Below are 22241 nucleotides of genomic sequence, written 5' to 3' on the forward strand. Positions count from 1 at the left end.
CATGTACCGTATATACATATACAGATACACACCGTGTGTGCATATACACACACATATATATACATATATATATGTATGTGTATATATATGTATATTTTGAGTACATTTATTTTGCCCTATTCATTTCATTTCATGTGAAGCAGCAGCAGCCAGCCTCAAAAACAGAAGTACTAAAGAGACCAGAAGAATGACAGAAAAAAAATATTTTACAGAAAATTAAAATAAAGAAAATAAACCAATAGACCTTTCTAAAGCCTTTTTAAGGCCTTTCGAAAGCCCTCAGAGGCAGGGCCGGGGTTTGGTCCTCTCCTGCCGCTGAGAGGGCCGGATGACTCAAGGCCCCTCAGCCACAGGCGGATACACGAGTTCCCCGCCGGCTGCCGGTGCCGGTGGTACCGGGGGTGCCCCGACAGGCGGGCGGGCGGGCGGTACCTGCTTGATGCGCTGCTTCAGCCGGGGATCGGAGACGCGGCCGGGCCGGCACCGCATGGCCGCCACCCCCCCACCTGAGAGAGGACTCCATTTCCCAGCATGCCGCGCTGCGCAGGCCCGCCCGGGCGGGGCGGTGCCTACGGCGGCCGGGAGGGCCCGAGCGCGGCGGGCGCGGCGGCGGGATGGAGTCGGTGGTCTTCATCTTCTCGCTGATCGACTGCTGCGCTCTCATCTTCCTCTCCGTCTACTTCGTATCCTGCTCCTCCGGCTCGGGGAGGGAGTGGCCTCGGGGCGGGCCGGGCCCGCTGAGGCACCGGTGGGCGGAGGGGTGCGGGTGTCGCGCCGGGCGATGGCCGCGGGGCCCGGGGGCTGTGGGGCGGCGGCGGCGGCGGCGGCGCGGGTTGGAGCCCGGACCGCGGTCGCAGCCCGGCGGCTGAGGGGCCGCGGCCGAGGAGGCAGGGGCGCGGCACAAGGAGCGGGGGGTGGGCGGGAGGGAGCCCCAGGGGCCCGAGGAGTGCGGCCGGCAGTGTTTCCCTGCTCCGTGCCCGTTCAGCGGTGCGTTCGTGGCTCCGAGCTCCTCGGCGAGCAGGATTTCCATGCGCTTTTGTTAGAGGCCGGCCCGCAGTCTTTGCTGGCTGGCGTCCTTGCAGTGTAAAGGCACGGATGTGACTTCTTTCCCTTACTTTTCTCAATAAAAGGCAACTGGTTTTCACATTCAATCCCGATGGGATTTTTCAGGGTCTATTCAGTTATCTTAGCAAAACCACTCGAAAAAAAAAATTCATCCTAGAAGGATAAGTTATTTGTTGAAAAATGAACAGCTTTTACCCGTTTTTAGGAATGGGAAAAAGACCTCTTAGTGGTCGCTTCCTTGGAGAAAAGAGCCATGAGCTCTACAAGACAGCACTGCGAGGTGCACACGTGCATCCTAAGCCTTCTTTGAGAGGACTTTTCTGTCTGAAATATTTGTATTTCAGTCCGAGAGTTCATTCAGCTGATACTCTATTATTATATATTAGATATTATTGTTATCTTTATTATATGTTATCCTACTATTTCCTAGCAAAGTATTAATTAATTCAATGTTGTTGTAATTGTTGGGGAAAAAAACAAAACCAAAAAACCGTAGATTCACTGTTTAAAACTGCGCAATTTTGTGAGGAGAGTTTGGAAGTGTATTATCTTCTCCCGCCCTTTAAGTTTTGGTTTCAAGGGTTGTAGTAACAATTTTGATACTAAAAGTACTGAGTTTGCCTTCCTGGTTGTTTTAAGGGCCGAACTGAACTTTAGCATTTGTGCAACAGTTGCCCTTCAGAATTTGTAATAAAATCACTTGTCCTGATGATAAAATGTAGCCAAGCCTTCAATCTAAAGTGGAAGTGAGTTGTAACTAATTGAAGCATGCCTTTGACATAGGGAGGTACGGCGAGGCCGTGAACTCTGAGAGCAGAGGGTTTTCCCCAGTTTATTGGCTAAAAGTAAAGCTTTGTGTATTCTGAATTACAGTGCAGTGTTTCCTTATCCTGAACTTCAGATAATCACACTATCAGATCTGGAATGTGACTACATCAACGCTAGATCATGCTGCTCCAAGCTCAATAAAGTAAATTGTTCTTTGCATTTGCTGTGGTTTTAGAAAACCACATCCTTCATCTGAACATTGCAAATAACTGGGGTGTGATGGATACCTGAGGAGCCTTGATTGGCACTATTTTGCATGTATACCTTATTTCAGCCTGCTTGTTTTTGTTTGTTTGTTTTTTTTTTTTTTTTTGATGTCCATCTTTCAGCAAATTCCATCACAAAATTACCATTTTCAGTTAATCTGCTTAAAACTCTTAGATTTAAATCAGTGTGGCCTTCCCATGCGTGTGTTCGCTTTGATTTAAAGGTATTTTTTTCTTAATGTGAGAGAGAATGGTACAGGATCCTGTCAAACCAAGAACGTGTAATTGCCAGGGTCTGACCCAGTTTAAAGATGCCAGTTTTTATATTGATCAGCTTTCTTATCTGTTTCAAGCTTGGGGCTGTTTGTGCAGGTTTTAATTATCTGAATTCCCAAACCCACTGTTCTCTGGAGTGATTTCAAATGAGCTCTGTATACTTTCTCAGTTCTCTTTCTTGAATGCTTGTGTATTATGGTTGTGTTCAGACTGTGCTGCTCTCTAGAAATGTTTGCAACTCTTGGGAAAAGCACCTCTGTTACAATATCCCAGGGCTCCATTTCTGCTAACTTGTGTGGAATCTGCCTGAAGGCATTAATTTGTCCACACTGTGATGGAATCACATGCCTCTGCTGTCAATTCTTCAGATTTTTCATGGTTATAATCAGATTATAATCCCAAATAGATGTCTTTTTCATAAAGGAATTTACATTTGTGCATGTAACTCTTTCCTCTTTCCCTTTTTTGCAGTGGGTGGTGCCTGAGGTGGTTGGCCATGCTGTTGTCACAGTATTAATGCTTATTTCATTGCACTGGTTCATCTTTCTCCTTAACCTGCCAGTGGCCACATGGAATATATATAGGTAAGTGCTCAAGGGCTCGTGGGGCTTCTCTTTAGCACTGTTACTAGTTTAGCTTTAAGTGTAGTACAAAGATGAATAATGTGTCATTGGTGAGATGTTTTCAGTTGTGTTCTTGAGCTGCTAACAGTCTTTATTGATCAAACTGACATATTTTTGCATGTGCCATTTTAATGACAAGAAACCAAACAGTGTGAAGGACATGTAACTTTTGGCCTTGGCTTGCATTCTCTTTAGTTCCCAGGAATCTCCATTTGTGGGTCACTTCCAATTCACAGGAAATCATAGCAGATTAATTGGGATTATGAAATAGTACTGAAAACAGAGTTAATACTGTTTTCATGCTGTTCCTGATAGTGCTATCAGCATAGAAGTGCTTAGGCTAGCATGGCTGATGGGTGTTAAACCATGGGGCTGGGGTGCTGTCCTCTGCACCTTCCTTCATTTACTGACTTGTGCCTTCCTCTTCCAACTGCATTGGTTTTGGTTCCCCATCCTGCAGATTTGTATTTGGGAAGGTTTGCAGCCTTTTCACCCTAGGACAGCTGTCAGTGTTACTGCTCTGTGTACACTGGACTGCCACCCTTGGAAATGGTTTAGTTACCAGTGGGGGTTTCCAGGTGGCAACACTGGGGCTGTCAGTTCCAACCATGTTCTTTTTTTTAATCTGATATCATTGATATCAGGTGTGTGGAGAACTGACCCTTCACAGGTGTTTAGCTGATGGAAACTGGATTTGGATTTATCACAAATTATCTCCAGTCACTATACTGAGGGAACCCAAAAGCCCAAATGTTAAATGTACAGGTATGGAAAGCTGGCTGTAATTCTTGTTTTCCTGAACCTGCCAGGGCTAACTGTTGGCAGGGATGAGTTGAGTTGCTGGTAGGATTAAAGAAGAAGTTTCATAGCTCTTATAAAAACAAAGTTGAGGATCTCTGCACTGAAAACCTGGTTGTTTTGGGGAAAAATAGCTGTGCTATTTAAATATCGATAAATATAACCCTTATTTTCCAAAGAACAGCAAAGCCTTCAAATGTTTCTAAGATGGAGAAACATGAGACAGTATAACTTTATGCTTAATAAATAAATGTCTAAATACACACACATAGGGCATGGCTTTGCCTGTTTTTTTCTGCCCCTCCCTATGTATGGCTGTGACCTACAGTGACCAGTATTTGGTTGGGGATCTGCTGGCAAGTTTAGGGTGTGATGTTTCATTTAGGCAAGGCTGAGACACCACAGACAGAATGCATTTTCTTTGACACTGTCAAAATTTCTTGTGCTGTTTGCCACTTTGCTGCTTCATTTTGTGTACTTAGGTTAATTTTTAAAGTAGCCACTTGCTTTCCCTTCTAAAACTGGTCAGAGGGAGTTTTAAAAGACAAATTATTTCTATTTCTACATGTCAGCCAGTAAGCTTTGATTGCTGTTTTGTATTGACAGCTCTCATTTTATATATGTTCTACATAGCGTAAATATTCTGAATATCCTAAAATCCAGGATTGTTTCCTTAATTTTAGATGTGCAGTGTAGGCAATAAGAAGTCAAAATATTAGGCCTCTATCACTAATTCTCCCTTCTTTCTGTGTGTTGAGGAGTTTCTCCCACACTGATAGTCTGGACTATCCCACCTCTAGTGAAGGAGTTGGAGGCCTGCAAAAGCAAGTGTGGGGTTTAGCATTTTCAGCTCATTGGGAACTATAGGGATAGCACCAGGAGTAACGGGTGCAAAGTAAAAGAGGGGAAATTTAGATTAGAAATACAGAAAAAAATAATTCTGTTGAGATTGAAGAAGTCCCTGCTTTGCTGTGTAAGTGATAGAGGGAAAGGTAGGATAATGTCGTCCCCTTATTCACTTTTCTTTAAATCCTCCTTAATTCCAGTGACTACATGGCAGCTACCAGCAGTACTGGCTTAATTTAGTAATTCTCTCAAGGATTTCAGTGAGAGAAAAGAGGTTTTGTGTGGGAAGGATATCAGAAACAAATCCTGGGAAGGAAAAATTAGTCAAAATCATCATTAAGAGAGACTTTCAAATTTTCAACATGTTTATTGTAACATTCTACTGGCCCTTCTTGTTCAGCACCCTCAGATGATATTTAACTTTTTTTTTTAGATTAATTTTGTAGTGTCTCCAGTGAGACAGTTTTATCTTACATTCTCCTTGTTTTAAAACTCAAAGGGAAGTATTCAGGTCTTTTTTCCTTCTTTGTTATATAGATCTCCTTGAGAGAACAGGCCCAAATAATGAGATTCTTGTCATGCCTTTAAGAAGATAAAACTGAAAGAGTGAAAAAAATATCTTTACAATTCACTGAAAATTCTGGACAGAACTTCTATATCCCTTCCAAAACTGGGAAATCTAGAGGGAAGTGTCCTGTTGCTGTGATAGCAGCTTCCACTGAATGCAAATCCTAGAGGCACTAATGTGTGTATTTATTAAAGCTGACAGTTTACTTGTTTGCTGCAGGTTTTTTTGTTGTTTAGAGGATATCAGCTGGCTTGAGCTGGGTTTGTTAGCATCCAGCAGAATTGTATCCATGGCTCAGTTCCTTAGATATAGCATATAGGCTGTCCTGCTTTGTGAGCCTCTTAGAAGAAATGCCTCACAGCTTACATAATTAAGGTGCATCATTTAAGTGTCACCATTTTACATTGTTTCTAGGATAAAACGGTACAGGAAATGTGTTCCTCTTTGTATTCCAATAAAATGTGCTACTTTCCCATGAAATGGATTAATAATTTGTGTTATAACACTAAAAAACAGAACAACTCTTCAGAACTTCAAAATTAGGGGAGAATTTCAAGCTGGAATTATTTAACGTGAACTATTTTTAATGGGACGCAACTGTCTTTGGTATTAGTCAAATATGCTGCTTTTCTGTGCCTCTGTGACAGACAATTGCTGTGGGCTGAACTTTTTCTTTCCTAATGTCCTACTGCTGCTAGAAAACCCCCCTGTTGCTTGTTCCCATGCCTTCCTCTCCTGTTATGGAAATGAATGTTGTAAGAGTGGGGGAAGTGCCTTTTGGACTACAAGTTGTGCCATTGGAGTAAATGAAGAAAATTGAAGTGTTCTGAGACCGTGTTTCTGCTCCAGCTTTAGGACAGTTAAATTCCTATATAGAAAGAGTCTGATTCCAGGAAAGTAGAGCCTGTATAACATCATAGTGAAATGATGTTTAGCCTGAGCTCAGCTGGAGTAAGAACTCCATGTGTTCCCTCAAGAAATTCTGACAAGAGAACATGCTGCTGGCTCAATTGTCACAGGACATAAACACTTGGTTTTTACTGGTTTTAAGCTTCCTTGGCTTACATTCCACTTGGCTTCACTCAGCTGTTGCTCTCATGTGGGTTCAGACAGCAGAACCTGACATCTTCAGTTCTGCCCGATTCATCCTGTCAGCCTCAGTGTCTGGGCTGTGGTGTCCCAGGATTGCTGTGACAAGGGCAGGAGTAACGGCACGGATCCTTTGCCTTGGCTTGTACCATCTCATTGTGACCACTGGAGGTTGTGATTTTCACTGTGAGGTTTTTTTTTTTTTGCTAAAGAAATCACTGATTCTTAGTTAAATTAGGTTCTTTTCCAGTCCCTTTCATCTAATGCATCTTTCCACTGTGGGTGGGCATTTTCCCCACGACAGCAACTAACTGTGAACAGCAATTAAAATAAACTGAAATTGGCTATTACCTGGAATCTTTCCCACTTATACATGGGAAGCTAAGCTGATGTTTTTAGTAGTACTTGTTCTCTTATTATTTGTGGGTTGTGGTGGCAGAGATAGCTGCAATGTCCAGGACTCCCTTACCTTGAATTGTGAAACAACTCTCCAGATTAAAGTCCCTTCTTGGCAAGCTTTACCCTGCCTCTTGCCCTGACACTCCCTAGTGTTTCGGTGATTACATTTTTGGGTTGTGTTGTGTGGTTTTTTTTTTTTTTTTCCCCCTTTAACTTTCAGGTACATTATGGTGCCAAGTGGAAACATGGGAGTATTTGATCCCACAGAGATCCATAACCGAGGACAACTGAAATCACACATGAAAGAAGCCATGATTAAGCTGGGCTTTCATCTGCTCTGTTTCTTCATGTACCTTTACAGGTTAGTTTCAAAAATTGCTGCCAAGGAACAAAGGGATTGTCTGCCAGCTATTTTTATCTCCTCTAATCCACTAGTGTAATTGCTGGTATTCATGTCTTAGTTTTTGCATCTGGCTAAGCCTCAGTAATATATTTTGACAGCTATCTCTGGGCTCATATGCCTTTATTCATTCTGATCAAACACTGTTTGGAAACTCAGGCTATTCCTTACTCTCAAAACCGTAAGGACAATGTAAAGAGCATGTTTTCAGCACCTACTGTAAGTGGCCTGTTTAGAAAGGATATACTCTTGAGAACTTAGTTTATTCTACAAATTGGTTCTAAAAAATGAAGTTGATCTGGTGGAGTTACAAACTCCAAACAAAAAAGATGTGTTCTGTGATAATGCCCACTACTTCAAGGTGACAGAGCTGTTGTTCCTCTGCTTCAGTATTGCTTCTGCAGCCTTGTCTTCCTAAACAAAAGCACACAGCAGGGGTGCCTTGACTTTCTATTTCAGGTTCTCTCAGTGCAGCTCTCCTGTGACAGTGAAAGCTGCTCCTGGCTTGTACAAGCTTCAGTAATCCACTGGTATCATGTTTTCTGTTTTGTCACAGTATGATTCTGGCTTTGATAAATGATTGAGAAGTTGAAAGAGAACCATTAGCTGCCAAATTGGGTCATCACTCCAGTGACTGGTTGTGGAGCCACAGACACCTCCCGAACACACCTAGATCAGTGTCGTCATGCAGTATATTTTTCCTCTTTGAACAAGAAATATTTTTCTGTATTTTTAACATAAAATATTTTCAAAAGACATTGGATCTGTGTAGCAGTCGTCTTTGTTCCTTTACAAGCCAAACTGCTGGAGCTACTGTTTCTGCAAGATGAAATCCTTGCTTACAGAAGTGACCTTGCAGGAATTAAAAGGTGATAAGGGAAACTTGTTTCAGCAGCATGAGCTGGTAATGATGGTAGTTCCAGAACACATTTAAGTGCAGCAATGATACCTGATTCTTGCTGAGAGGCGTCAGGACAAGACTCTGGCTGCCAAGCTGTCCTATCAGAGCCTAATTTGAAGCAGCACTCGGAAGAGATTTCAAAGTGGAACAGGAGCACATCTTGCATCTTTTCATTGGTACTCTTTCCAGACAAAAATCAATGGAACAAAAGTTACGTTTTCCTCCCTTTCCCCATTCCCCCTGCAGCAACCTATATGAAGTCTTGTATTTGGATGGATTTTTTGGTGCATATGACACTTGTAAGAGTGCAGATAAACAAGAAACGTGATTAATACTTGTTTTTTCCCTTCAATTCCTATTTTGTCACTGAAGTGTATCATGGAGATCCAGATAAAGAACATATTGCACTGGGGTGGAGTTGAAGACTATCTGCAGTTGGTACTCCCTGAACCTGCTGTTTGCACAGCCAGTGGGGTGAAACTAGAGTCCGTCTAGCTCAGGGAAATGGTCTGGTAACCCATCACCCCCCGCCCCCCTCCATCTCAATTCTGATGTGATTCTGCTTCAGTGATACCAGCAAGTTCTCTTTGTGCAGCTCTTGCATCGGTGATAAGTGTATAAACCTGAGTTTGTACCCTCAGTGTCTTTTAAGTTTTTTATACGTGCTTGCAAACAGGTCTCTTTGAACAAACACATCAATTAAAACACTTTGAAAAAGATACATTTCTGTAATTACGTCCAAAAATTTATGAGCTTTTTCTTCTTGAGTATTTGCAGTTCCAGTGTACAGCTGGAGTCAACAACTGTTTTTGGGGATAGCCATGAAAAGGCAACACTGATGCTTTATTGGTGTTGATAACCTTGTGTTCAGTGTTTGTTCTAGAAGTTTGGCTTTACATTTTTGATAGATGGAGTCCAAGTTCAGCTGTGTTAAAAACTAAGAACTGCTGAAAATTGTGCTCATTAAAAAAATAACTAAGGAAACAGCTACCCCAGCTGGATGCCACTGAGTACCTGACAGCATAACCTCAGACTACAAAAAGTACTGCCCTATAAAGCCAAAACCCAGACAGGAGGTAGGTCTGGAGAAAGGAGAGCAAATGAAACTTTGAAAGAGTAGAAAGTAACTAACTTTTTTAGCAGATGATGGTAGGCAATTAAATTATTTTATCTGCATGTGAAAAAAAGCCTACTACACATATTTTGGGTGTTAGAAGAAAGAGCCAAAGTCAGGTCCTTGCTGAACTGCTGATAATAAATACATTTCACTAAACTTGCTTCACACTGAGAAACATGAACACTAACCTAATTCAAAGTCCATTAATTAAACTAGCAACTTGACATCTGATGCTAAAAACATGATAAATAAGTTCTCTGTTCATTTATATCCAAAAACTGATTATAAGAGTTGTAAAAACTTCAGCAGCAGCTTTCAGATACTACAATTATGCTGGTAATGTTGAAGTCTTCTTACTGTACATGGTCAGTGCCTGCTTCAACAGAGATCTTCAGAAGTCAGCATCAACTACAGCAAAAATGTATTTGTAATAATTAAAAACATGATTAATTAGCTAGAAATAGGGATACTGTGGTTATGTCACTCTTGGGACACCCACAGAGCATAGAAATTCTTTTGATGGTAAAAAACCCCAAAACCTCCCTATTTCCCAGCAGAGGACAGGGTAATTTAAACCCAAGCTTATCATATGGATTTCAAGAGAATTAGAAACTTGAGACTGATTTTTAAAAAAATTCATCTGACTATCACTATAAATTAGTGTGAGGTTAAATACAAATTCCTTCCTGTTCATTCAGACTATTTCCCTCTGGACTTGAGGTATCCAAGTATAAGTTTGTGAGGAACCTTTAGCTATGATTGAAAGAGAACTCCTCATCAGTGAAAGTAAATCAAAGTCCAAATGCAGGGATTCCAACTGTTAACTGATGTTACTGAGTCCTTTTCTTCACCCACAATCTACAGCCCAGCCAGCTTGCAAAGATGATCATCCTGCATCAGTTTTCAGAGAGATTACATAATAGTTAAGAATTCTGCTTTTGGGGGATTAGTTAAAATGTGTAGAATTGCAGGTTTCCCCCTAATTAATCATTAGTTACAGAGTGCTGGTTATTGAGCCTGTTTTTTTAAAGAATATACTTGCCTCAATCTAGTAAATGACTGGTTTGGTTTTCTAAAGTGGTTCTGTATTATGGAACATGGTATAAATCAGTGGTCTGACCAGCAGCCCTAAGAACAATTCTACATGCAGGTTAACAATCAACCAGAAGCCCTGATAAGACCAAAAAGGCAAATCTTTATCTGTTCAGGATTGTCAAGAGTTTACTCCAATTCATTCTTCTCACAAGAAGCTCTCTAGGATTTTGTACAAATGCCAAAAGACCATTTACACCTTTAAGTATAGGGTACAGTGGATAGTGGAAGAAGCAGTAGGAAAATTTGGGCCATATATATGTATATAACCATGCAGTTACCAGTACATTTACCACCTAAACTTTGTCAGGAACAGAGGCATGCAAGCCTCAGTGGTTATCCTTCAGAGCATTATAGGTCTTTTAAAGTGAGAAGACAACTGGCACTGCCATCCTTCTGGGATGAGGCAACAGCCTTGGCAAGACACACAGGGAAGTGACCAGGCAGCACAGGGAGCACAGGACAAGGTGTAAGGAAGGGCTCCCAGGCAGAGTTTTGGAATTAAGCTAATTAAGAAATGCACATCTACTGTCAGGTTCCTTTAGGAATTTCTTTGAAATAAGCTGAATTATTTTAAAAAACAAGCAAAACCCCAAAAAACACATTAGAAAAAAAAAAAAACCAAACCCACAGGACTTAAATCTTACAAATGCTGAAAAGTCATAGGATCATAGAATTCATATACCTATTTCTCTTGCACTTTTCTGACCTATTAAAGGCAGACAGGATGGCAGATGCAGCACAGCTTTTTTGGCTGGGTTTGTCAGTAACTTCCTTCATCTGCTGTGTGAATAACTTATGGCTGAAGTGGGTCTGCAACCCAAGAACCCTCCTGCAAATACCATCAGCCAAGGGAAATGGCACAAAGGAGGTCATGCAGAGGAATGAGGCACATCCCTTCTCTTGGCAGCTGTATTTAAGCCATAATTATCTGGCATATACTGCCTAAACTGTAAGGGAGAGAACAAAGTTAATACAACGATGCTACTAGAGGGAGTGAAGACTTCTAATCAATACTTAAGTTAAAAGAATTAAAAAATTGAATGCACATCAGCAAAAGGTTTGAGTTTGAAAAAGCTACAGGGAGTGGAAATTCAGGCACAACTTTTTTAACACGATATAAGTTAGAGCTGAATAAAAATGCAGGACAAAGATGAGGTTCTGGTTTAAGGCCCAGGAAGGAGGGACAAGAACATGAGGTCAGCTGGAGGGAACACAAAGGCAGGAGATCCAAGTACTATAGGAGCATCTTGTTGCTATAAAGTATCAAAAAACCCCATACAGCTCACAGATCACCTACAGCAACCAGAATCTGGTATTTAAGTTAGCTGCAGCATTAAGGAATGATGGATTTCACAGAGCCTCAAGGGAACAGATATTGAGCAAGTGAGATAAGCACAGCCTGGGACATGGGCAAGTCCAGTGCTAAAGTACAGCACAAAAACAAGGGTGAGGTGGATTAGAGCCAGACAGCAGAGCATGGAGAACATGAACACAGCACTGAGTGACCCAGCTGCAGCTACACTGCCACAGATTAATTTTCCTAGCGAGGAAGTGAAATACTATGGCAGAAATCTATAATTAATGATTAAGAAATTAACATCCAAGTCAGTCATATAAGTGAAGTTAGGGAAACTAAGAACTATTCATTCCAGTTATTTATTGTTTATTGAATTGAAAGAAAGGGAATACAAACATTTCTGTTAAGTGCTGTGCACCAACATGGAAAAAGTGTATTTTTTTAAAAATCCTAATAAAAACATAACAGAAGTTAATGTAGTTCCAATTGAACAATTTTTAAAGATATGTTTAAAATACTACACATTTATAAAATAAAAAAGTTAAAACGGTGTTCTGTAAATAATTAGTAAAACAAGTGAAAATAAATACGAGACCCAAAGTTCTTATGTTTTTAATGCAATATAGCAAAGAAATTTTTAACTACTTAATATATCTGAGGAGAGTAACAAAAATCCAGAAAGTTTAAGAACGCAATCCTTTGAAACATTTAATATCAGTCCATAGCAAATAGTCATTACATACCAAAAGCTCTAAGTGTTAACTAGTTCCACCACAACTCCATATAAATCTTGACAATTTAGAAATCTTGAGATCAACAATAAAGTTCTTTTCTTGATCTCTACAGCTTGGTTTGTAAGTACATACATGCTTTGAGGATCCATTTTGTCCCATATGTTTTCAAGGAACCAATAGCTTTTTCCATCTGTGCCTAAAAATGTTAAGTTTCAAATCTAGCACATATACCCTAAGAATGAAAAGTGTTTATGAAAAAAGATGGGGCACAATGAATTTTAAATTTATAAAAATATACTGATATTAACCAAAACCTTCTGGTCAAAGGACACTTCACACACACACAACTTAAAGTATGCAATAAAACATGACAAGTACCTAGAACGTTTGGTTCTCTGTCTGTTCGTGGAACACATGCACACACACACTCATACCAGATGGGAGGAACACTCTCACAGATGTTTTACTGAATCCAGATTATCTGGATGAATAGACAGAAAAAACTTGGCTACAGTTTATTTCAACTAGAGGCAGCTACTGCAGCAGTAGTTCAACACTGCATACTTCAATTAAGTCCACCCTGTTTAAAAAAAGTGTCATAGTTAATGATTTTGCTTTCTAGACATCGTTAAAAGTAGCAGTTTTCAAAAATCAAGTATGGCAGCTGAAAATGGACTGAAGCCAATGTGGAAAAGTCAGGAGGAGGGCAAAAGGAGGGTTAGCCATTTATGGGGTGGGTGTTCTTCTTAATAGTTGTCTCAAAATGAAATTAGATACAAGTGTATTTTGTAGCTAAAAATATGGACAAACTATTGAAAGTGCATTTTTCCTCCTCCCCCTTGAGTTACAGTAGTCTGTTTGTTGGTCAGTAAATCCTGCTTTTTATGTCCATCCTTTTTTCTCTACCTCCCTCCCCTTTTGGATCTACAACATATCCCCTTGAGCTACAGCTAATTGTACAAGTCACAGCTTCCTGCTAAGGAAGCCTTTACAACTGATTTTGGGTGGGAGTATCACTTAGCAGTGTAAAAATACACAACTAGACACCAACTCCCAACAGCAGACAGTTTTATTAAACATTACCTGGTTGAAGCCAAGTTGAGAAGTAACTGGCAAGATCTGGGCAGATTTCTAGCTTGCATCTTTGCTCCAATCATAAAGAGAAGTTAACTTTAAAGTTGGAGAACTTCAGAAAAGACAGAGGGAATTTAAAAACAAAGGTGTCATTTTCCCAACTTCCCTCCCCTCCAAAACATTAACAGAGCTACTATTTTCCCTTTAGTTTTCCATTGTTTTCCAATTTTCCATTTCCATTTGCCTTCAAAATTACTTACCTGAACAGCTAGAGAATATTCAGATAATAAAATGCTTCAGCACTTTTTTTTTTTTGAGATCTGCCTTGAAAATAACCTGGGGCTACTGTGAATATTTGAAGCCAGCAGGTGACCAGAGAAAGTTACAAAATGACTACACACTTACAGTATTTTCCTCTCTAAAACCATGGGCCTGCTGACTGGAAATACAGTAATTTATTGTCTGCCTGTACTTGTTCCAGCCTTACACTCCAGCCTATGAACATTTTTAAGCACATGGAAATCAATGTGTTGCAAATGAGCAAACTGATTTGGGTTCTCCCCCCCGCCCCCTCCCCCTCCACCAGTCTCGTTTCATTGTCTGTGCACAAAAAGTATTGGTACTTTTCAATCCACATAGTGTGAATATGCAATGTATGTGTTGGAAACAGTTTAGGTTGCTCTTTCATCTCCAGGTTGGGATGGTACTCATTGCTGCATCTCTAATGGCAGCTACTGTTGGACTGAGTAGTGTGGCAAAATGTAGATTAATCTCACCTTTCTGTCCTGCCTGCTCATGGCCCACGAGATGCAAACAGGCTGTGACTGAGACACTCAGGAAGCAGTACCACCTGCTTGGAGCCTGCCTTTACATGGCACAGCTGCACCAGGACACTAAGGGAGAGAGATCCCACAAGTGCTTCTCCCTAACTCAGCTTCTAAATACCTCAAGTGTCCTTCAGAGGGACAAACCAAGTCCAGAAGAGATGGGCAGTGTTTTGGCAGAGGTCCTATGTTTAAATTCCTAATTGCACTGCAGTGGAAAGCAGGCATCAAGCCCACACCACCCCAGCTGTACCTGTCTTGCCCTGGTTAGTTATGGCCACCACATTAGAAATGTCTAAAGTGCATATGAGAATTGAAATCTACACTTGAGATTTGATCCAGCTTCACCACCTGCCTAAAGTTCCCACTTTATTTCCACGAGTATGTAGTGACAGACCACCGTATGAGACATTAAGAGACATCAAAACCATCATTTTCCTCACTCTCCCTAAACAGAGTTTGGTTTGAAAACATTAAGTTCCAGAGCAAGACAATACGAGTAACTTCCAAAGATTCACATGCTGGCATTGCTTATGAATGTTTTGAACATGTAAATTACTTCTACAATTTACTATTTACAATTTAGGTAATTAATTTTTCCTTAAACCCCAAGGTTTAGCATACTCAAATTTGACCATGGGAACTTGTCTGTTTTCCTGCAACATGAAAAGGCCACAGGCCTGACTCATCTTACACTGTTTGAACTAGGAAGGGAAATCAAGAGCTTCTTCCAGAACTGATTAAAGGAAGAAGGAACTGATGTACAATCTTAAGTTCACACACTTATTCTCAGTGCTGTGAAACAGTAATTGTTATCAAAGCATTCACCTTAGCTTTAAGGCTGAACATTAAGTCCCTACCTGGTTTTGGAGGTATTAGAAGACTCATATGTCAGATTCAGGGCTGGTCTCAACCAGTATCAGAATCTTAGCTCATGTTTAAGTTTGCACACAAGGCAAGACACACACACACACCACCAGATGGCTGGAATCAGAAAGAAAAGTAAGTCTAACCTGCTAACTTTTGTTTTTCTGGGAAACACCACACTCCCATTCATCATAGTGGCTACATGTGTCTTCCCAGGAATTCCAGCAAACCTCCCCCCACCCTTCTTCTACACATGACTACTAAGGACACTAAATCATTATCTCATGAAAGGATGAAGTCCACACTTCTGCTCACATGACTCCTGGTGGCATGCCCTTCCCTGCTCCTTCTTTACTCTGCAGCAGTACCAACACTACCTTTCCACCCAAGGTGGCAAAAGGGAATCCAGTGCCATCCCATAATGGATTTGTGTGCAGTGCAGAAGCACAGAGATGCCAGGCCATCTGTTTATGTCAAAAAGAATAAATACTTAAATTATAAATGTCTGTGTTTCTTTTTAACATTAGTGGAACTACTCCTAGATGTGTCAAGAAGTTCACAGCCCCAGCTTGCAATAAGGTCTGGGAGAGGCATTTTTATCTGCAAACTTAAAAGTATATTCTCAATTGAAAAAAATCTGCCCACCCTTGTTTAGCAAATAAAGAAAAAATTTCCATCATAATACAAGTGTTTAATTATGATTTGTATACGTAAATTACTTATACAAAGTGTTGACTTTGTGAAGAAAGGACTCTTTCAACACATTCTTCCCTCAAAGTGTAGTCTACCTTTTACACCAGCATTGTTGCATATATTTATGTAATTAAAAAAACCAAAAAGACCTCTTTCTTGTTTCAACTCTTAGACTGGTGGTGCAGTCTGAATGCTTTTTTTTTTCCTAACTAATACAGTTTATCCATTAAGATGGATAGTGAATTCCTCCACCTGAAACGAAGCTTTACTGCCTACATAAATCTCCTTCCAGCCACTGCTTTTGATTGGGTCTCAGGACACTCCAGAAAAGCATCAGTGATACCGACACTTCTTGCATTGTTTTAATTCCAAATGTATACAAATGAAGTCACTTTAATCCTATAAATAATTTATTTTTAAAAAATTGTGCTGTTAACCCCTTTGCAGGGCAACGAGCTATGTGAAAAGTACAAAACTTTTTGTCAAATGTGATACTGAGAGTGCTTTTGACATAGTTCATTGGTTTATCCTCTCAATTGATAGATATACTGCGCAACGGGCAAGGCTAGAATCCATGAACCAAGCTGCAAAGATCTCAAGCTAAGTAAGGCGGAGAGAGACTTGAGAAACAAGAGAAGGAAATACTTTCCTATCCAATGTATACTCTTCAGACTAAAGCACTCTTTCTATCAAGCCTTCTAAACTGTTAAATAAAGTGTTCCAAACAAGCATTTAAACTTCATTACACAGAAGAGCAACAAGAACAGTAGCCTGCCAGACAAAAAGGCAGGAGGGAAAAATATATATATGCTGAGTTCAATGGTTAGCCTGAATGTAGCACAGTTCTTCACAACCGATGGGGGGGTAATTTCAACAGGGTGTCCAACAAAGTTCTAAAGACGTGCTTCATTTCGACTGGTTACTATGAAGCAAAGGTGGCAAATGTTTGGCCCCAACCGGGCTTCAGAAATGGTTCTTTTTCATGACGAGCATGTCTGTCCAGCTATCAATCATGTTTGTTTGCACCAAATCCCAAGCCATTTAAAATACGACTAATTAAGTTAAACTGAAGTCGTCTGCTCCAAATTCGCCATCAACTATCCATGCTACTGCATTCCTCTGAGCAAAAACAAAAACAGAGAAAGAAAGAAATCACAGCTTGAAAATCTTAGCAACAGTTCATATTTCTATCATACTGTAATTAATACAGTGTATTTACATAAATTTTAACAGAACATGCACTAGTTAATGGATCTTATACTGTAGCTAAAGTCCATGCTTGAAGTTACTTATTTTAGATAAAATCACTCATAACAATCTAGAAATAATTTTAGCATATTAGGTGTGGGTACTCAAAAAGCATCTGGTCCAAAAAGAAGTAACACACATTTACAAACAAGTTCACAGGGAGTGTGCTAATTACAGAGCTCTCTTGTCACCCATTTAGGATTCCTAAGTGGTTAGCTATTATTCCATGCACCCACACTTCTTGCGAAAGCACTGCTGTGAGAAATCCATTTATGGTTGGTTTGGTTTGATGGCACTTACTGGTTCATTTTCTGGAGGAACTAAGAAAGAGCGAGCAAGCAGCTCACTGGAGAAAACCAAACAACAAAGCCATGAGTAAAACCAGCTGGAAGACAGCCTCTGACTCCTTATGGGGGCATTCCGGGTGTTACAGATTAGCCAGGCTGGTCCACCTAGTCCAAGACTAGAAGCAAATGTATCAAAGCACTGGAGCAGGGAGAGGAGGCAATTCTTCCTCCTAAGAGCCTTCCAACTTTCAGCCATTTTTACCTAAGGGACATTCTGAACTAGAGGTGTTCACCTATCTACCAGCACTTAATGGATTTCTCTTTGATTACTTTGCCCAGGTTCCCCTTGAAGTCATATCCATGAGGTTCTGTGGCAACAGGATACACCATATATAATTTTAATGTCCCCTGTGAATTCTTACTGCAAGGTTGAATACATAATGACAGAAGCATATAAATTGCACAACAACTCCCAAGCAGTCATCTCCTTTAACAATCCTAAGGGAGGCAACAAGGGCTGGGAACACCTGGGTGCATTCCAGCAGCAAAAAAATGAGCAGTCTCTCTCCCCTAGACACATATGGTTACTGATGGTTAGTAAAGATATAATTTTGTACAGATTTTCTCAAGTAAAACTTTACAGTCTCTCTAGACGTTGGAAATTCCTTTTGTAACCATTACAATACCATCACTCCATTTGCAGTGTGGTTAGAACACACTGTTTAAATTTTAATAACATTGTACATTACTAAAACTAAGCACTGAAAGCAAAGTTTTCATGGAGTCTGCATAAATAAGTTAATATAATCCTAAGGCCGTAGTGACACCACTAAGGTGTGTCAGAATAGTGCTGGAAACACTGGTTGTGTCTTTTGTACGCCACAACATGAGTAACTGGGATAAAAACCAACAGAAACACTAGGAAAAAAAAAAAATCCAAAACAAAGCAGCGACTGATTTTTCAGTAAGGCATTTATTTTACCTTCAAAATCCTGGTTGTCTACGAAAGGCGCTGGTCCCCATATCCTCACGGTGCCGTCGTCGGAGGCGCTGGCCATCATGGCCGGGATCTGCGGGTTCCAGCTGACGCAGTTGACCGTGCGCGTGTGCCCCGTCAGCTCGGCGATGGGCAGCTCGCTGCGCTTGTGCCAGATGTACACCTTGTGATCTGAACCAAACACACGCAGAGCGGCGTCAGCAGCGCTGCCCCGCCCGTGAAACCAACAGCGCTCTCTGCCAGCTCTCCTTACCACCCGGGTCTCCGGTGTGGAACAGCACTCAGTTTTTCTTTCAAAAGTGATCAAAGGAGCGCAGGCAAAGCTCTTCCATTAAGAGACACATTCTAACACCTGCAAGTCTACTACACTTGGTATTTGAAGAAAAACATTTGACTGCAATGCAAATAAGACAATACAAAGCTAAAAGGAGAAACTAAACTACTGTTTAATTACAGGTATGGAGTTGCAACCTTATTCAAAAGGAAGACTTGGAGATTTTTTTTCCCCCCTCAAATAATTGTATTTTCAAATTAGTAAATGCATTATGAAGTCATGAGTACTAAGAATAATTATAATCACCTCCTGTTGATGAGCACCAAGTAAGATCACAGCTCTACAGTTTATGAAAAACATCCTACTAAAAACCTGTAACACTCCAGTGAAAGTGCAAACAGAGCAAGTGAGGGAGGGCAAAGCTTGATGCCTCAAATTGTGAGCTATTACTGTCTTTTGACAACCAATTATTGTGTGGTATTTAAAGATATAAATTTGTACATATTAAAGCAGATGCAAATAAACCCTACACATCCTATTTTGTGATGGGAAGCTTTTAATAACTTCTAGCACCATGCTAGATATAGAATAGGCAACTGTTTGGACACTCTACTGCAATGTTTAGAGAGGAGTCATTCTCTATAACCAACCATTTTTAAGAATAAATGGGGGGGTGGGGAGAAGAAGGGGGGAGCTGTCTCAGCTGTAGTCCAGCAGCTTTTAACAAGTTTGTGGGTTTACCTGTCTAAGAATGCCTGTGGAATATTCCAAACAGAGCTACATAAACTGGACAAATATGTATTCCTAGTATCACACAACAGCCTAGGATTGGGATCTAGAAATCAAATGAAAGTATTTCAGTCTATCTGAAAGGCTTTCACATAGATGTCACTCTGAAGGCTCAGCAAACAAACCTCTTCCTCTATTCCTCCTCCCAGCCCCATATAAAACACTGCTGACCTCTCTGCTAGAAAAGCCTCATGGCTTCTTCCCACATGGTAACTCCTTTGTCTTATGCTGAACCAGCTCATTTGAGGGCACCACCTTCACACGTGCTGGTGTTGATGCAAATGTTCTGGCTGCGCTTCCGTTCCACTTCAGGTTTCAAGGGGACTGTGCATCCATGCCATTCACCAAACAACACAGTTCACACACTAGACACACAAGCCTCTGCTCTGTCAGATAACCAAAGCCTAAAGACAAAGCAGTACTTTGGTTTGGAAAAAACAAGATAGCTACATTAAGGCAGCAGTCAATTCCCCTCTGAGACAGAGACCTCTATTTTCTTCACATGGATGCAATTGTCAGGAAAACCCCCACCCAGGTGACAAGATTTTTAAGAGATAATGACAATGTGATCAACTACTTTTTAAAGCCGGCTATGACAATGTGACCTGTTATTATTGTTTGATTTAAAAAAAAAGTCTCAGTGGCCACACTTACAAAAAGGTGACAGCTTCAGACAGTTGAAGTCTAAGGAACCATCAGTTCCTTACCATCAGTTTCAACCACAGTGGTTTTTAAATAGTGAAGACAATAAAAAGCCAATAAACTGGGGGGAAAAGGACTGGTGCATGACAGTATCTACACCTACACAACCACACAGTTATGGCTAAACAAATCCTGAACTTTCAGGCACTCAGGTCTCAAACCAAGAAGCTTGTCCAACCATGGAAAGAGGTTCACATTGGATTGGAGGACTGGAGGCGCTGTCCTTCAGTCATACTCCACTGGATATAGTCAGAGGGTGAAACCTGGTTTTATTTTAGACTTATTTTGTATTTTCCAAAAACAGATAGTAGGAAATGCCTTTGCCAACCTTGCTTCCCAAGAACTGTGAGTTACAGCGTACTCACAGTAATTTGTTTATATATTGCAAGCGTAATTCTTAGCCCCGCATAAGTGTGAATTTTAAGTGACCTCCATGGCAGGTTATGGCACTACACCAGTGACAGAACTGAACCAATTCAACACATAAGCTTTTAACAAATTTCTACTCTTGCCACAGACAGCTAAATAAAAACGTACCACAATGCCTTTAATCACCAAGGAACTCTACCAGACTACGTCAACAACTGCCTAATTTGAGGCTACTCTGTAATTAAAATGATTCTACTGAAATCAAAATAACCTCACCACACCTGTATCTTCAACAGGCAAATGAAGCTGTTATTCCCCAGAAGTAAATTTTATTCAAACCAGAAGTCTAAATATCATACCACAAAAAGAAAAATCCTCAAGAACACTCCACCCACTTCTAATTAAAACTGTGCAGATGCTTTTGCTTTAGAGGAGGAACACAAAAGACTAATTAATGCGTTCTACCTCTGCCATCCTCTCAGAAGATTCTTTATGCCAGCCCACAATTACTTCTTGAAGTATGCCACAATCTCAGCACACCTCAAATTTATTTCATGAGCCATTTGGTTTGCTTTTATAATGTTGTTGTTAGCAACTGTCATCTATAAGATGAAAGTATAGGAAGGATACAGTGTCCCAGTTTTCTGCAAAGGAGAATGTTGTTACCTTCACTGCCACTCGCAATGAAATCTTCATTATGACCTCCAAAACATGAATGAATTGTGTAAAATCCTTGTGTAACACCTTGATACTTTCTCACTAAAACTCTGTCTTGTAAGTCCCATAAGTGAACTCCCTGGAAATAAGAAATATAAAGAATGTAATTTTATCATTAAATACTATTAATGGCATTCTTCTGAACAACGAAAAAATTACACAAAAGTGCACCACTTTAGAGCCAACTTCTGTACAGTTAGTAGGTGAAATGAGTAAAGATACATCAAATTACTAAACATGACTTTCACCCTTCCAATCTGAAAGCTTTATTCTTACCCAGTGTTTCAAAAGCAGAAACAGATACATAAAATCTATGTCCCCAGACATGTAAAGTGCCACAGCTCTTGCTGTACCTGGCTTCTCAATGCAGAAGCCAGATAATAACATTTAATAGCACGTATTTCCCAATATAAAACTCCTGACTATGAATCAGTCAAAACGGGTCTCAAGAATAAGATTGCCTTCTTGTCAGAGAATTCCATGCTATATTTATGAATATTAAGGCCTTCACATTATACAATATACGAGTAGTTAATATCAAACACTTCAACTCGCATCTAAATATTTAAAAACAGGTAGCAGTTGCAAGCAAATTTATTTTCATTTCCTTTCAACATCCCAAACTCACCTGAGTTGCTACATTTAACAAAGCTAAACGGCCATTTTTTGAAATAGTAAACGACATAATAGGGTGATCCTCTTGTACTCTGAAATAAGACATGAGAGTCAAGATAACCAGATAATGATGCAACACCAAGACAATAGGCATGTCCTGTCTCTGCAGTAATATCAGGGGAAAATAGTTCCAAATCTGATATTAGGTATGACTCCATACATCAATACAAGCCAGGTCTGCAATACTTGTTTATACTTGGGCCAAACACCAAGACCCAAAGGGACTTCAGACCTCAACTCCTAAATTCAAGGCAGAATCTACTAAAATATGCCAGGAATTGAGAGGACTACAAGTACTCGTGATGACAGAAATTCCAAAACATCACCAGAAACCTACTCTAGTGCTTAGGAATTTATTTCTAATACCTGATCTAACGCTGATTGCTGAAACTTGCTCACTAATTCCTGTCCCATCTTTTAATATGGAAAACATCATTTCCCATACTGTTCCCCACAACTTTCCTCAATTTTCCTCTGACACTA

At 40.3% G+C, this 22241-nt stretch overlaps 3 protein-coding genes across 7 annotated transcripts in view; 1 reads left to right on the forward strand and 2 right to left on the reverse strand.

Annotated features, from left to right (window-relative positions):
- The window catches only part of NVL (nuclear VCP like), a 37950-nt gene extending 37395 nt beyond the window's left edge, over nt 1–555 (reverse strand). For both annotated transcript variants that reach the window (XM_062490459.1, XM_062490458.1), the window contains exon 1: nt 433–555. In XM_062490459.1, coding sequence (XP_062346443.1) covers nt 433–489 — 57 coding nt within the window. In that variant the 5' untranslated portion in view covers nt 490–555. The remainder of the gene's footprint in view (nt 1–432) is intronic.
- On the forward strand, nt 531–8333 carry CNIH4 (cornichon family AMPA receptor auxiliary protein 4). Of its 3 annotated transcripts, none has more exons than XM_062490460.1 (5): nt 545–683; nt 1967–2035; nt 2847–2959; nt 6919–7059; nt 7655–8333. In XM_062490460.1, exons 1-5 carry the CDS (start codon nt 615–617, stop codon nt 7680–7682), a joined length of 420 nt encoding a protein of 139 aa, XP_062346444.1. In that variant the 5' UTR covers nt 545–614; the 3' UTR covers nt 7683–8333. The 3 variants fall into 3 exon arrangements, with proteins under 3 accessions (XP_062346445.1, XP_062346444.1, XP_062346446.1); XM_062490462.1 differs by lacking the exon at nt 545–683 and adding an exon at nt 733–748 and having other exon boundaries at nt 1939–2035; XM_062490461.1 differs by lacking the exon at nt 6919–7059 and having other exon boundaries at nt 531–683.
- A 5574-nt stretch (nt 8334–13907) lies between these two features.
- Nucleotides 13908–22241, reverse strand: part of WDR26 (WD repeat domain 26) — a 30146-nt gene continuing 21812 nt past the window's right edge. For both annotated transcript variants that reach the window (XM_062490464.1, XM_062490463.1), the window contains exons 11-14: nt 21712–21790; nt 21033–21162; nt 18218–18403; nt 13908–16819 (exon numbers count right to left, since the gene is read on the reverse strand). In XM_062490464.1, coding sequence (XP_062346448.1) covers nt 16794–16819; nt 18218–18403; nt 21033–21162; nt 21712–21790 — 421 coding nt within the window. In that variant the 3' untranslated portion in view covers nt 13908–16793. The remainder of the gene's footprint in view (nt 16820–18217; nt 18404–21032; nt 21163–21711; nt 21791–22241) is intronic.

This window comes from Cinclus cinclus, chromosome 3 (assembly GCF_963662255.1).
Source record: "Cinclus cinclus chromosome 3, bCinCin1.1, whole genome shotgun sequence".
NCBI classification, from domain to species: domain Eukaryota; kingdom Metazoa; phylum Chordata; class Aves; order Passeriformes; family Cinclidae; genus Cinclus; species Cinclus cinclus.

Excerpts from the sequence above, each read along its gene's own strand:
- CNIH4 (XM_062490460.1), top strand. The coding sequence starts at position 615 with ATGGAGTCGGTGGTCTTCATCTTCTCGCTGATCGACTGCTGCGCTCTC. Across the intron at positions 684-1,966 it reads TCTTCCTCTCCGTCTACTTC|ATAATCACACTATCAGATCT; the intron begins GTATCCTGCTCC and ends CCTGAACTTCAG. Across the intron at positions 2,960-6,918 it reads GCCACATGGAATATATATAG|GTACATTATGGTGCCAAGTG; the intron begins GTAAGTGCTCAA and ends TTTAACTTTCAG.